The sequence below is a fragment of the Pteropus medius genome, unplaced genomic scaffold (assembly GCF_902729225.1).
Source record: "Pteropus medius unplaced genomic scaffold, Ma_sr-lr_union100, whole genome shotgun sequence".
Lineage (NCBI taxonomy): Eukaryota > Metazoa > Chordata > Mammalia > Chiroptera > Pteropodidae > Pteropus > Pteropus medius.
The window spans coordinates 10421095-10437023 of NW_024350927.1; the positions used below are offsets into that span (position 1 = coordinate 10421095).

The window sequence follows — 15929 nt, forward strand, 5'->3', positions numbered from 1 at the left end:
CCCCGCGGTGCTAAGCCCCGGCCCCGGCTCATCGGTGATTTGATCTGGCAAGTGTTCTCGGGCCCATCAGTGAAATTATGGCAAGATTTGAAAATGGAGACTAGAAACTGGACCATATTAGCTTCTGTAATTAAACCAACTGTTATTACGATCCCAGTTTTGCATAATTTAATCTAAAAAATTGCAGTGGCTGAATCATTGTTTTTTTAAAAAAGTCAGGCTGGAACCATTATTTTTCAAATTCGAACCCAAAGTGCAGCAGAGGCTCTGACAAGTCCCCGATGGCCCCTGAGCGTCGCGGGGCGGAGAGTCGGGGGTTGTCAACAGCCGGGGACCGCGCACCTTCATCTGAGTGGCGAGCGCGCGCATCCAGCAAGTGCAAGTTTAATGCCGCCGGCGCGCGTGCCGCAGCGTCCCTGCGCTCAGGCTGGGGAGCCCCCGCGCAGGGGGGAGGGCCCGCGGCCGGAGCGGCGAGGGCGTCCCGCGGGTCCCCCTTAGAAGGCAACGTGGGTCCGCCCGCAGCGTCCCTGGCGCCCGCGTCCCCGCCCCGCGAGGGCCCCGGACGCGCGACGCGGGCGGCGCGCTCTGACCTGGCGTCCGGCTCGCGCGCGGCTCCCGGCGGCCGCGTCCTCCCGCGGTCAGGGCTCTTGGGCACCCCGCTCCCTCCCCCCTTCCCTTTGGGACCCTCTTACCTCCTCTCCTGCCTCTGGGGGGATATAGCGGTCTCAGGACCCCTCTCCAGGCTGGACCTCCTGCTCCGACCCCCTCCAGTCCTTGACTTACCACCGCACCCCCACTGCCTCCCGAGGCCATAGTCCGACGCCTCTCACACCCCTCCCTGCTCAGGCTGCTCGAGCCCCTGGGACCCCCCAACCCCTCGCCACACACACACACCCCAATCCGAGGCCCGCGAGACTCCCTCCTTCCACGCCCTCCGAGGCCGCCTGGCCTCTGGGGGGACCGACCCTCCCCTCGAGCCTCCATGGGAGGGCGCAGCGCGCTTGGCCCCGGGGAGCAGTTTGAGCACAGCGCTCGTCGCCTCCCGGGCCGGGGCCCACTGGGCTCCTGGCGGGCGCGCGCTCCGGACGCGAGGGCAGCGGGGCCGGTAGCGTGGGTGCCTGGACTTTGAGCCGCAGATGGAATTAATCGCTATTAGTGCTAATCTCAGGGCCCGGGGCGGGGCAGGGGGCGGGGGTGTCCCCAACCTGCCTCCACCTGGAGGAGGCGGCGAAGCAGCGAAGGCGCTGGCGCACTTTCCCCAACGGCCGGCCCTGCCTTTGCCGGAGGCGCTGAGGCTCGCACAGAAGCCGCAGGCGGTTTTACGACCTGTCCCCAGTGGCACAAAGGCCTTATCAGCCAGAAGCGCTGGGAAAGCCGGGGTTCCTGCTCGGCGGCGGGGCCTCGCGGTTTCCAGGGACAAAGGCCAGGCCTGGGTGGGACTGCGCCGGGCCTGGGCTCGTGGCCGGCAGGGCGGTGCAATTCACGCGGGTCGCCGCACTGAGCCGCCCCGGCCCCGGGGGGCCTGTAATGCATTCCCGCCGCCCCTTTAAGATTCCTGAGCCGGGTTATCGCCTTCACGTCGTTGGGTGCCGCTTCCCCATGTCACACTCCGGCGCCAGGGCCAAGTTAGCTGTGGGGGAGGCTGAGCTGGAAGTGTTTTCACGAGCGGGGAGAGAGAAGGCCGTCCGACACGGCAAGAGGACCAGCGTGGTCAGATGGCCTTTCATGCCCCGCTCGGCCGCAGGAAAAGCCGCTGCGTTCCTGCGGGTGACAGCCTCTGAGTACCTGCGCCTTTTCCCCACAGCTGCTGCCCTGCCCTGTGCAAAGCCCGTCTCAGGCCCGGGGTGTGCGCCAAGCGAGGCCGAGGCCGAGGCCGGCGGAGCCGGAATCCCTCGCTGGATTCGGGACCTGAGGGCGGGGAGAGCTGCTGAAACAGCTGAGTTTACCAGCGCCAATAAATGTCTGCTCTAAACGGCTTTTAAAATCACTCTGCCAAACAGACGCGGCCTGCAGCTAAGTTCTCGCTTCGGCCTTTCGGGTTCTCTTTGTAAGGACAAGGACTTCATGGAGCATGGCCGAACGGGTCCCCGGAATTATAGCTATTAGCGCGGCCCTGCCCGTTCCCTCCCCCTTTCTCATCCCGCAGCCCCCACGAGGTGCCCTGCTAGGCACACGGAGCACAGGGACAAAACGGATGACAGGCAGAGAAATTGCCGGAGAAGCGCGAGATTTCAGCACAGGCCCCGTGTGCTTCCACCGGCCTTTTACGGAAGTGAACACCCTTTTCCCCCAACGACATTCTTTAAGACAAAGAACTATTTCCAATTTACAACGGTTGTTAGTTTTGGATACTTTCTGCTTAGACTTTAAGTTTGTTTGTTTGTTTTTTTAATACCAAATTGATTCACAAGGATAAATACTGTTTTCTAATGTGAACACTTACATTCCACAATTTTAATTTCTACCTAATCTTAGAATTTTAAAATGTAAATGGATGAAAACCTGTCCCTGAATTGCCCTGGGCGGAAATGACCGGATGCAGGCCCCGGCAGGCAGGCCGGTGCTGGTGCAGGCTTCAGGAGCCCATGGCTCTCTCTTCCAGGGGCCAGACCGCTTTCTCTAAATGGCAAAGTGATTGGGTGAACTGGATGACTTTTCTCCCCCGTTTTGACCAGTTTGAGAAATTCTAGGTGAGATCTCTTTCACTGTGCTCAGCCTTTAAGAAAAGAAAACCACCCCTCTCCATCCTGGATTTTGAAATCTAGTGCTGCTTGAGCTCGTGGAGCCTTTGGCGAGCGGCGTGCAGGCCTTTTTGCAGCCGGGGGAATCTGAATCCCTTCCCAGAAATTGCTAAAGCAATTCACGCAGCGGCCCAGTTCGCCTCACTTTCTGACAGAGGATGTTGGTCTGAGGGTTATGCCTGGGCATTTTTCATCTGTCGGGGACCCCAAAGGGGGTAGGCGGGTGCCAGCACGGCCACATTGCTTCAAGTTATCCTCACGATTTGCTGTCCCCAAACTGCAGGCTCTCTCGTCCCGGGAGACCGGGTACCGGGGCCCTGCGGCTGGCTAAGGAGTCGAGTATTTGGAGTTTCAGAAACGGCCCAGGTGATGCTCCAAGATCTAATGGGGGCCCTGGGGGCTGCGGTGCGTCCCGCAGAGGTCTCGCTCTCTCTTTGCCCTCGTCTAAGCCTGCACTGTGGGAGCCTTCCTCTGGCCTGCTCTGCTGGGCCTGGCAAGGGGGCAGCAATTCTGGGGTCGGCCCCATCTGCAGGCTCCAGGGATGTGCAGAAGTTCCTTCCTCTGGCTGGGAGAGGAGAAGGCTTGTTATCTGGGATTTGCCAGGCGTGGCTGCAGCGTCTCGTGCCTAAATCTTTATGTTTTGCTGCTGTGTATTCTGACACCTCTCCAGCAGCTCAAACATTTAAAAAAAAAAAAATTCATATACGTATCGCTGTCTTAGTTGTACAGTTTGGAACTGGATATTATGCTGTCTGTATAAATTATTGGTCACGGTCAAACTGTCTTCAGCCTTTTTAAATGGCTTCCTCCAATAAAGTGTTCCATTTGATTAAGGAGGAAAAGATTATAAATTCTGACAACAGATTACAGCCGGTATTGTGACAGTACAGTTGAATTTATATCTTGTTCTTTGCCAAAAAGAGAGTCAGTTTTCTTTGAAGAAGGCACTGTAAAATTTGACAGCTTTCTGACTCAGAACAAATTGGATGTATTTTTTAAGTCTTTTGTAAACCGGTTAAGAAACGCTAACACGAATCCCCTGCCCGGCTCGTTTTCAAAGAGAAAATCAAACCTAATTGTTTGGAAGCTACCATTTAAAGCGGCCGATTCGTCTACGATTTTTAATTATAAACCCGTGGGGGACGAAGCGAGGGGAGCCGGGGCCTGCGCCGGCGCGAGGCCCGAGCAGGGCCGTGCCCGCCGTGTAGTCGCCCGCAGGCCGCGGGTCCAGGTCGGGGCGGCGGGAACGAAAGCAAATGGAAAACGCCCTCTGCCAAGGGCGGCTGGCCCCGCAGCACCCGGTTCTCATTAAGAGCCGGCGCTGGCTCACGCGCACGGTGCCCCGCGCTTATCGGCCGGCTCATCTGCAGGCGAAATGCCTTTGTTTGCCACACGGGGAAGGAGAACAGCCTCCGTCTGCTTCCAGTTTGGGGAGACAGGCCCCTCACTCAGACCCTGGAATGTGCCGGGGCTGTGGGTACCTCATGCCCGGCCAGCCCTGCGAGGGGCAGCGCGGGCCTCTCCGGGGGGGTCGGAGCCCCGAGCCATGCTCCCCAGCCCGCGTGCGACCCCGGCACCGTGTCCGAGCGTCCTCGGCACGTGACATCTCGCCGCGCGGGAACCAGGAGCCCCCTCCTCCGCGGCGGGTGCTCCCTTCCAAGCCGTTCCCATCTCCTTCCTTCATGCTGAACGAACAGACGGCGTCTGTGTCTCCAGAAACATTTCACACGCTCGCTCATCATCGCAGGACAAAGGACCACCCAGGGGTGATCCGAGCGGCTGCGTTTTCCGAAGGAGTAGGGGTTGGAGGACGGAGGGTGTGAGGGAGGCAAGGTGGCGGGGACCGGGGTGCCCGTGGGTTCATGCTGACCTGCAAAGGGGCGCCGGAGCTCCCCAGTCCCAGGCTGTGACCCGACCACCCCCGGCAGCCCCAGAGGCAGACGCGGCCCGCGGTGCGTGCTCTGTTCCTAGCAGGCGCCCCGAGCTCATGCTGCCCCCGACGTCTGTGGGCCCTGGGCGGGCAGCAATCCCAGGTGATGGGCTGGTCCAGGACAAAACCCGTGGCCTCCGCTGGCCTCGGCTCCCCAACCCAGAGACACAGGGAGGAGCAGGGCAAAGTGACAGGCCTCGTCTCTCCCTGACACCCCTTGGGACAGGGACTTCTCAGAGCCAAAGGGACCAAGAGGGGGGTCTCGTGGCAAAGACGAGAGCCTGGAGGAGGGGCTGGGAGCCCTGCCCTGCAGCCCCATGACCACGGGGACCGCGCATCCGGCAGAAGACGGCCCAGCTCCCGCAGACCCCGCAGACCTGAGACCGGCACTGCCTGGGAAGGAGGGGTGTCGGCCTCCGTGCCTGCACCTCCGTGTCCCCATGCTGGAGGGGAGTGGTTCTCTGGGGAGCCTCTGGGCACGTGCTGAGTTCTTTCGAGCCCCGGGGTTCACTCTGCCTCACGTCTACCTCCCCGGCCTGAATGCCCACGCGGGAGCACAGCGCTGTACCCGGGCGGAGGGCTCGGGCGTGCGGGCGCAGGCTGGGGGTTGCAGGCGGGGGGCTCAGGCGTGCGGGCGCAGGCTGGGGGTTGCGGACACGGGGGCCGCAGGCTGAGCAGGCTGGGGGGAGAGCAAGGCCAGCCGGACAGGCAGTTGTGCCTGTGGGCTCCATGCTGCCCTGCGTCCGGGCTCCCAAGCACCCACAGGTGGGCGGGGAGCCGCTAGCTGCACAGAGCCGGTCTGGACGCAGGACACCCAGCCGCCGGCAAGGGCAGTGAGGGCTGAGGGGACCCGGACACCCAGTCAGGACCGGGAAACACAAACACTTCCCTCTGAGGCCGAGTGGCCAGCCCACCAAGAGAGTGTAAAAGAGTTTTTTGGAGACTTAAAAAAAAAACAAAAACCATTTGGAATCCATTGCGCCCTTCCCAAAGTGACCTCGTCCCACCAGCCGACAGCGAGGGCCTGTGTGCCTGAGTGGTTTCTCGTTTTCTTATTAGAGCTCGAAATGACCAGTATTGTCTTTCAAAGGAAAATATATCCCGCGAGTTGCTGGTTCACCTTCACCCCCGGCTCCGTGGCCCCCGCTGTCCTGGGCATCGGAGGCCACCGCCACCAAGTCGATTCAGTTCGGAGGTGCGCCTCAGTGGGCCTGTGGTGGGGACACCGGAAAGCACGGAGGTGCGGGGAGGCGCCCCTCTCCCCTGGATGGCTGAGGGGCTCCACGAGCTCTGGCTGCAGGAATTTCCCTCGGGCCATTTCAGGGCTGCATGTGCGTAAAGTGCACACCCCCGTCCCCTCTGAGCTCGTGAGCTGAACCGGGACGAATCCCGGAGCCTGTGTTGGGGAGAAACCTCCAGCCGGCGTTTCCGGGAGGCGTCCCAAGGTCGTGACATCGCGCCGGGTTTCTGGAGTAGAGCTGGGATGCCTCTGACTCCGGGACGGGCTTCCCGGCGGGCGAGCCGTGGGGAGAATGTGGGGTTGAATTAAAGGGAATCACAGGAGCCGAGGCTCTCATTCCGGTTGGCAGGAAGCGTTTCTGCCCCTGGTCCTGACGGCGGAAAGAATTCGGGCAGAGCAGCCGGGGCCGTTTGCACCCGACGCAGAGCTGCAATCAAAGCTCCCCCCAAAATAGTAATAATAAAACAAAGCTGTTCCGAAGACAGGCCTTTTCTCCGAGAAGCGGCTACATCTGTTTGCTTTTTCCAAAGCTCGCCGCATCAAGACAGCGACGCCCCGCTTCAGTTAGGCCCCGGCGTTCCAGCACACGTTTCCGTCATAAATGGGCCGTCTGGACCCCTCCTCGCTCTCTTCTGTATGTCACGAAGGCGCAGTCTGGGCCCCGGGCCCCGCACCGCGCCTGCCAGGACGCGGGGCGCACGCTCGCCGCAGACAGGGCGGCGGAAGCCCGCCTTCCCGCACGCCTCGTCCGGTCCCCTCCACTCGATTTCACCGTCGTCGGGAAGACGGAAGAGTTTTTCCCTTTTTTAAGTTCCGTTCCAATTTTTATGATTGTTCTTTTGCTTTATATCTGCAGTATTTGTTTGTAATCAGGAGAAAAGCCATTTTCAAACTGTGGGGTTCTAGCCGACAGCCGTAGACGCCCCTGCAGCGGAGACGGGGTCGAGCCTCAGCGTCCGGCGCCAGCCCGTGCTCCTCGGGGACCGAGCAGCCGCGGGAGAGTCACCCGCCAGCTCCGGCTCGTGCTCTCTGTGTTTCTTAATGCAAAACTGTTTCTCTGCGTCGTCGAGAGCCTCGACTCCGTCAACGGCTCGCACGGGCGGCGCGAGAATGTGCCCTTTGTTATGTGGTCTCCGCGATCGTGTTTTGAGGGCGATGGAATCCTTTTTGTAAATGAAATCTCATGCGTGACCCCAAGACACTGCAGGCGAAAGCGAGCTGCTCTGACGGAAGGGGCTGCCCCCCCGCCCCCCGCTCCCCACCCCCGGTCGCCCGGGAGCCCAGCGCTCTTGGAACGCGGCGAAAATGTGGCCCGCGGGGCCTGGCTCCAGAGTGCAGCTGGAGGCTCCAGTGCCACTTGCGAAGTTGTAATTAAAGCCACCAGCACCGGGGACACGCTGCCTCCCTGGTCCGAGCAGACCCCACGCGCACGTCCCATCGTGGCCGGCTCGGGGGCCTGGACGCCCGCCACACGCAGCCGGAGCCAGGGATGCCCGCCCCGGGGCGGACGCGCGCAAGCCTGTCCCGTCGCGGGCTGGCCGGGCTGCCGCGGCATTTCTCAGGGCCCTGGCTGCTGGGGCCGCGCCCCGGCCCCGACCGTCGGAGTGGCCCTTCCGCAGCCCTGGCTGAGCGGCGCCGTTTGGACGCGAGTCCCGAGCGGCCGGCTGTGTCCTCCGCTCCCGCGCGCCTCCCTCCCGGGCCTGCGGCTTCGGAGTCTGTCTGCTCCGCTGTGTCCTTCACACAGACCACCGGCTTTTGGCTCTCGAGCCCTGCAGGCTTGGGGAGGCCACTGACCGAGGCTCCGACGGAGCCCCCACGGGGCATCGCAAGCTCCCGGAAACCCAATGCTGTCCCAGTGCCGAAGAGCCACCTCCACTGCGGGACAGGCTGAGCCTTCGCCTCGGCACCCCCACTCCCCCGCTGCCCGGTGCCGACTCAGAGAGCAGAGGTGCCCCCCCGTGCAAGCCCCAGGCCTACCTGCTCGCTGATCTGACACATGGTGAGGTTCTGGTCGTCACAGGAGCATGCCACACGGATGTACTTGAGCCAGCTGCCGGCCCCGGCCTGATTCGCGTCCACACAGAACTTCTCGCTGCCCAGCTCTTCAGAGACCTGCCCCGGAAGAAAGAACATCGGGACGGGTCAGAGGCATCCTCCTAGCAAGAACCCGGCTGTCTGGGCTCAGAGTGGCAGGCGGCCCGGCACCTAGACGTCAGCAGACCCTCTGAGGGTCATCGGCAAGGTGCCTGGCCCACCCAGCCCACCCGCCCTGGAGCCTCGGGGAGTTCAGTGGAGGGGGAGGGGGCCCTTTCCTTCCTCACCGGGCAGATCACTGGCCCAGAGCGAGAGGTGCCACCAGCATTGCAAACGCTCCCCAGCAAAGCTGTCCCACGTGTGAGAAAGCAGAGGCCACTGTGTCTCAGAACGAGCCCTCTGCTGAGGGGAGTGGGGTGCAGGAATGGAGAAAACCGTCCTTGAAGGTAAAGGTGTTGGGCGTGTGGCTGCCCACGAGCCTGGGCGTGAGCGTGTGTGTGTGTGTGTGCGTGTGTGTGTGTGCTCACACCGGCGTGCACATCACCCTGACAGCAGAGAAACATTTCGTTTTCTGAAAAGTGGAAAGTTTCATCTGATGCCGACGGGGCCATGTGCTCCCTGGACACGGCGCCTTCTGCTGCTGGACGCTCTGCGGGGCTCCTTCGCGAGGCGCCTGACTGCGTCTCGGCTGGGAACGGGGCTCCCAGACCTGTGGGGCCCTGACACAAGCTGCACGAGGCCCCACCTCCCGCCTGCTCTGCTCCGCGCCAGCTGGGGGCCCAGCCAGAGCCACGGGGGCAGCAGCGTGTGGGGCCAGTGTCCTGGGCACCCCAGCCAGCTGCTCAGGGTGGGGCGGGGGGCGAGAGGCTGAGGCCACTAGCACACTGAGGTCCTAGGGGGCAGGCGTGTCTGGGTGGACCGGTGTGCCCTGGTGGGCAGGTGTGTCCTGGTAAGCAGGGGTGACGCAAGCAGTGCATCAGAAGGAGCCAGTGACATCAGGGCAGGGTCGTGACCTGTCCTGGCACAGAGGAGGCCGGCTCCTGGCACCACGGCCTCTCTCCCCGGGTGCTCTCCCGAGTGCCCGCTCAGAGACAGTCAGCTCTGGGCAGGGAAGGAGGCTGTCCCCTGGGGCCTGGAGAAGCCACCTCCGCCCAGAGACTCAGGGAGCTTTGTAAACAGCTCAGGTGCCCCCTAAACACGCACGGACACTTCTGAGTCGGAGAGGAGACAGGTCTGGGGAGGCGGTGGCTCTGCGGCGGGGACTCAGACCCCGCCCTTGCATCCACGCTCCTCGGCCCCTCTTGGAGCTCATGGCAGCCCCTTCTCTAAGTGACGAGCCTCCGAGTGACGTGCTGGGGCCGAGCTTTGCTGACACCTCTGGCGGCTGATCTGGAAAGGGGCTGTGGGCCAAGGGGCCTCGGGTCTGAGAATTTTCCATTTTGGAGAAAATTTGACCAAACGGGCCTAACTCTAAGAGAGACCAGAGTCTGGGCGGGCTGAGGACAGGAGGCAGCAGGGGTGGACGGTGGGGGTGGCAGTGTGGCAGCAGAGACGCCCCATCCCAATCACAGCCAGCCTCCCAGTCCTCAGCTGCTGGAGTCCAGGCCCTCAGGAGGCCGGGGTCCAGGGGGCTCGGGGTGAGGAGAGCCTCGGCCCCCTCTGTGCCACATCGAGAGGCCTGCGGGGTGGCTGGGGGGGAAGGCCCCTCCCCCACACCAAGGCCTCACAGGGCGCCTCCTCCACCTCCCACCCCAGCTGCAGGAAACCGGCGGAAAAGACCCCCCAAGCAGAGAGCCTGTGGTTAGTGGCACCTCAACTCGGCAAGGCAGCCCCACCGCCGTCCTCTGTCACAGGAGGAAGAGGGGTCGGCTGGTGGGGGTCGGTGCTCTGGGGTCTCCGCCCAGCAGCGTCTGCACACTGCGGTGCTCGCCGGGCGAGGCGGTCTCCGTCGCTCAGCAGCGTGCGTGCGTGTGCGCGTGTGCGCGTGCGTATGCGTGCGTGTGCATGTGTGCGTGTGCGTATGCGTGCATGTGTGCGCGTGCGTATGCGTGCACGTGCATGTGTGCGTATGCGTGCGCGTGCATATGCGTGCACGTGCATGTGTGTGCGCGTGTGTGTACGTGTGCGTGTGCGTGCATGCGTGTGTGTGTGTCTTTCTCTGTCACCCCCCAGCCCACATCTAGGGCGCAGAGCCTGGGACTTCGGTGCTGCCGCCAGCCTTCCCCCGGGGTGCAGCTGGCTCAAGGGTGCTACCTCGCTTTGACCTTTTGGGACTTGGGGTCTGTCTCCCCAAGAAGAACCATGTAACTAAGTAACTATGGTTCTAAGTGCTTGGAGGCCCCTCTCCATCCAGTTTGCTCACGTGTGTATACGTGCATGTGTGCTCGTGTGTATGCCTGTGTGTGTCGGGGTGCCACTCAGGGGACAGTCACTGTGTTTTGGGAAAAGACAAGTCAGCTCCAGTGAGGAAGGCGCCCTAGGCGGCCTGTGGGCCCCTCCCGTGACCCGCCCTCCCTGCAGCCTGCAGCCCGCATTTCAGACTCACTCCCCAGGCCCTCTACAGTGAGAGGGCTCCGCGCACAGACTTGGGGGTCCTGTCCCCTCTGTCACCCCACAGAGCATGCCCATCCCTTTAGGTTCTCAAAGGACTTCTGGGGAGGCGAAGACAAGCGGGAGCCGAGTGCGGTGACAGCCTCCTGCCCACCCGCTCCCTGTACCCCCCGTGTCACCGCAGGGTGGCTGGAAGGTTCCAGGCTCGGCCCTCCAACCCCACACCAGAGCCCTTCCTTAACGCGAGCCCACACCTGCGCACGCACACCTGCAGGCACCTGGCCGCTGCTGTTCCCAGACAGCCTGGGGCATCACGGGGCATGAGTTCTGGGTGAGTGGCCTCTGGTGACTGTCCTGGCTCCTGCAGAGCAAGGATCTCTCTTGCATGAGATGGCCCTGCAGGCATTTGGATGTGACCCATGTCCTCTGAACCCTCCCTGTGCCAGCAAACATCTCCGGTTCTCTTGGGCGTGTGTGAACAGGGACGTGGCTGGCTGCTCACCCCCAGGGGACACTGAGCCGGGGCTCTCGGTCTGTCCCTGTCGCTCTCAGGGTGCAGGGCCTAGAGCTTGGAGCCCAGTCTTCCACCCCTCCCCTCACACTTGGCTGCGGGTGTACTGCTCTCTGGCCAGTAGCCTCTCTGTCTCGGTCACTCTTGGAAACTGCCCTCCTTCTCAACCCGGAAGACCCGGTCCCCTGCCCCGGGCCATTGGGACGGTCACAGGTGGCAGTTACTTCCCGGAGGCCCCAAAAGCTCAGAGCAGGTTCGTTCTCCCTGGTGGGCACCCCAGCTGGCTTTCTGGGGTGACAGAGGTCGTCTGGGGTCGTTCCTTCCTTCCAAAGAAACGAAAACTCGACCTCTGGGAGGCGCCAAGTGGGCTGCTGACCCTTCCCTCTGGCCTCTCCAGGTTGCACGCCCGCTCTCCTGCCTGGCTCCAGCTTGGGGGCCGAGCCCCGGGGGGCTCAGCGCCTCCTCAGGAAGCTGCCCTGCCACCCGCTTCCCCCGTTAGGCCTCACAGCCCCCCTGCCCCTCGTCCCCGCCAGCTCCCCTAGCCCACAAATCACCCCCGTCAGAAATGCTGACTTATGAAGCAAAGCGATGGAAAAATTCTCTTAACCCTGACAATTTTTTTTTGCACATCATCCGAGGCTTCCTGCACCTCTAATTGCGGGCTCCCTGCTGGGCTGGTTCTCCCGTTGTGTGGGCACGGCCAGCCCCCGGCCCCGGCCGGGGGTGACTACGCAGGCGGGGACGCCGAGGCAGCTGTGGTCAGCCCACCCAGTGGATTCCGGGTGTGCGGGGAGGAGACGCCAGAGGCTGTCCCTCGGTCCCCGCATGCTGTCACGCAGGCCCCCCCTCCCAGCCCCGGCATGGCGTCCGCCTCCAGCAGGGGAGCAGGCACCGGCAGGATCTCCTCGGTCACCCGGCCCGTTCCTCGAGGCCCACGAGCCGCTGCAGAGCCCCGGCCCCAGCCACAAAGCCGAGCGGTCCCTCCTGGCCGCAGGTGCACACGCATGCGCACGGCAGCGCCGTGGTTATGATTTACGACGTCTGCGAGGAGCTCGAACAGAAAGGCCATTCTCTCGATGGCAGGGGCTGGGGACGAGGCCCTGGCAACGCCCCCCTCGGGGCCCGGCCAGGGCCTGCGTGAGCTCGTAAATCCCGACCCGACTCTCGTTCCGGGGCCTGGTGCTGAGACAGCCAAGCGCCGGCTGAACAGGAGCCGTGGCAGGCGGGTCACGGCCACTCAGGCGGGGAGCGGGAGCGAGGAGGGACGGGGTCTGGGTGCGAGGGGGCTGCTGAGGAGAACAGGTAACGCCCGCCTGGGCCAGCCCGTCTCCTGAGCTCGTGGAGGGGGGATGGAGAGAGTCAGCGTTCTCTGTGCCCGAAACAAGTTTGGGGGGCCGGGGCATATCGGCTAACTGTGGCCTCCTAGGACAGTCCCAGGGCAGTGGTGGGCGTGTTTGGGGGACAAGGACCAGGGTGCATTGGTCTCAGAGACCCCAGAGCAGAGCCCAGGATGAGGACACTACGACAGAGATGCTGATGCCACAGCGAGGCTGACGCTCCCTCCCACGTCAGGGGCCGGCTCCGCTGTCAGCGACAGGGGCAGAGCCAGACCCCGGGCGCCACACTCTAGAGTGTCCTGGGGCCACAGGTGCCTTCACAGTGCTGACGAAAGCCACGGATGACAAGTTATCCAGACGCCCAGGTGCCGTGCAAACTCCTCGGGGTTCTCAGACCCTCTCTTCCCAAAATACTCAGGCACCCAGGGGCCATGGAGCTTCCCGGGGTTCACAGACTGTCCCCACAAACTACCTAGACACTCGGGTGCTACGCTGTTCTCGCAGTGCCTGGCCCGGAGCTCTCCCCGCTGCCGAGCTTTCTCGGCTCCAGCTCCTTCTGTCCCCTTGTCCCCTTCCATCTGGTGCTCCTTCCATTTGTCCCCTTTCCCTCCCTCCCTCCTCCATCCAGGGGCGACACAGGTGGTTCAACTCAGCCAGCAGCGTCTACACACTTTGCAGAAAACTGGGGGATGAGGCGGCGGCAAAGCACAGTTCCGAGCTGATGTCCTGTCACCTGAGCGAGCCCTCGCCAGGTCCCCTGGAGTGGGACTTCGACGCCCCCAATTATGTAAATGGCACGAAGAGGGGCTACGTGGCCTGGGACTTGGCGGCCGTCCCTCCCTCCCCGCTGCCCGCCTGCGCTGTGACGTGAATGCAACCTCCATCCCAGGGGTGTCCCCCAAATCTATGGCCTGAGTGGGGGGCTTGGGGGCGGGCTCCCTCCCAAGCACATATCTCGTCAAGTCTGTAGTCTGTCTCGTCGGCCATGAGCTATAGCCTTGAGCCATCAGAAGCAAAAAGACGAATCGCTGATTCAAAGTAGCTCTTACGTCTACAGGGGAATAATGACCGAGACAGCGGAAGAACAGCCTGCTCAGAGACAGGGCCCCTCGGGGTGTCCGGCGGTGGGGTCTGCCGAAACCCCCAGCAGCTGAGACTTCTCTGCAGGCAGCCCGTCCAGTGGGAAAGAGCCTCGCCAAGGGGCGAGGACTCTGTCACCGAGGAAATTCAAGGAAGCCGGTGGCTGCGCCTGCAGGGCGCTCTGAAGGGAGGCTTCGGAGTCCCCCCGAGATGCCTGTACACAGAACTTGTGTGATGGGAACCCCGTCACGGACGTGTCCTCCTGCAAGCTGCCCGTGCCGTGGTGGGGTGGAGCACCCGTCAGGGGGTGGGTGGCCCGTAGGCGGCCGCCTGGCTCGCAGGCTCAGGTTGGGAGCAGACCTGTGTCACAGGAGGGGACGCTGAGGCAGCAGCAGGTTCAGCTGGGACTCCAGCGTCCAAACCCAGAGCTCTGGCAGATGTGCCCGATGCTAACAGCCCCACATCCCCGCGGGCAAAGCCTGCGTGTCACCTGGAGGCCCCACCTTAGTCATGTCCTCCTAGCAAACCTCAGAAGGACACCAGAGTCAGCCAAAGCAACTGAGTGACTTGTGGACATCAGCTCCTGGGGCCCGGGCCCTGCTCCGTCCTCTTCCTGTGGACGTCCTGGGCAGAACATCCAGGACTGACCTTATGTCCCCAGGGGGATGGCAGGGTTGGCTGCACGCTCTGGTTGGGACAGAGGGGCTTCTTCACGGCTGGCCAGGCCGAGTCCTGGGCCCCCAGCTGCGCTCACCCTGGAGGAAAGCCCTAGGCTGCCCGGCCTGCCTGGGGGAGGGGCGCCGGAAGCGACTGGGGCCCGTCACACCGGCTCCAGCCCACTCACTGCTGCAGCCTCACTGGCCATTTCTCACAAGCTCCGAGACAGGATTCCAGCCGCCGTGTGGACGACGGGGCTCACAGCAAGGACTCGGGGCAGGGGCTGGGCCTGGACCCGCCAAGGACAGCAAGCAGCTGGGTGCCTGGGCCCCTCCACCTGACCCACCAAGGGGACAGTGGCGTCACAAGGGCAGTGACGTGCCAGAGGTCCGGCAGACAACCCAGGTGTGATTTGGGTACAGATGCTCTGCCCCTCCACACTCTGCCTGGCCAGGCACCACAGTCGGGGCACCCTGGACCTGTCTGTGGGTGTCCCCATGCAGAAGCATAGGCCCTCGGGGGACTCGGCCTGCCCCTCTGCTCCTTGGGGGGGTGAACCCATGCACGCCTGGCCCTGCCGCTGTTGGCTACACCCGGAGGCTCACGGTCAGCTGGATGCCCAGGGGAGGGCAGCCGTGGACAGCCACTGCCGTGCCGACGCCTGGACAGTCTGGGCGGGGAAAGGGTGCCAGGGCAGAGAAGCCCCCCGCATCCTGGCCTGGCTCATAGGTCCCACTCCCGCCCCCTCCGGCCCACAGATGCCCCTGCTCCTCGGGGACCTGGTTAAAACTCACGGCCCGAACACTCGTTCGAAGCCTCGTTTGGTTTGAAGTTGGTTTGGGCGTGGACGCTCTGAGCCTGCAGGCTGCAGGCCGCCGCAGCCCCAGCTGTGACATTCTGAGGCGAGACATTCTTGTTTTGTTTCGCGTTTTTGATCATCGAAGAGACTGGGAAAGAGAACCCGAGTAACCAAAACCAAACGCTGTGGCAGAGCATGGCCCGGGGCGAGGCGGGCGCCGGGGTCTGCCCACAGGAAGCGGTTCCGAGGCCCCGGAGGTGTCACACTCACAGTCGTCCTCTGGCCACACCAATGGTGACAAACTGAAGGGCAGGTGCAGGAGCTGTCGTCATGGCTAAGCTGCTGCAGGTGGGGCTGGGCCTCCGCGCACAGCCAGGCTCCCCGCCCCCCGGCCTGCGGGCCGCGGCCCACACTTGCCCTTCGCTGGACCAAAGCCCCAGGGTGGAAGCAAAGTGCCAGGCCGAGATGCCCCCCGGGGGCCCCGGGCCCTCTCCCCAGCTCTGTCCCCCAGGCTGGGCCGTCTGTCCCTTCCGGCCCACGGCCTCAGTGGGAGCTGCTCAGACGGGTCTCGTTATCCCCAAGGCGCCTTGGGCGTCCACGGCTCCCCCCTCAGAGAACCAGACACAGGTGGGTCCAGAGGCTCAGTCACCTCGCTGAGCCCTCCGGCCAGACCTCTAGCGCTGCCCTCACTGCTGCTCCAGCTGACGGTCACTGCCGTCACCACCGAGTCGCCGGGTCTGTGCCCTGAGAGGCAGCCCCTGTTGTGGCCACATTCGTAGAGTTGGAAACCGAGGAACAGAGGAGTTAGGTAACTGGCCCGACGTTGCACAGCAGAACTGGGGAGCCGGGCTGGACGCTGGGCACCGGCGACCTGTCTCACCCCTTTCGTGATCTGTGGGGACCGGCACAAAGCATCCTGGCCGTCCTGCTCTTCACACCTGTCCTCCCCTTGACCATGGCAGCCAGCTGTGTCTAAAGCTTACTAGGGCCTCGCCAAGGATGACTGTTCAATGGGGGCTCACTGGGTGTTTCTATGGGAGTGGGAAGGTG

At 63.3% G+C, this 15929-nt stretch overlaps 1 protein-coding gene across 9 annotated transcripts in view; it reads right to left on the reverse strand.

Annotated features, from left to right (window-relative positions):
• PRDM16 (PR/SET domain 16) overlaps positions 1–15929 on the reverse strand; it is a 293758-nt gene that overhangs the window by 35691 nt on the left and 242138 nt on the right. For all 9 annotated transcript variants that reach the window (XM_039842412.1, XM_039842410.1, XM_039842409.1 and 6 more), the window contains one exon: positions 7889–8023. In XM_039842412.1, the coding sequence (XP_039698346.1) occupies positions 7889–8023 (135 nt within the window). The remainder of the gene's footprint in view (positions 1–7888; positions 8024–15929) is intronic.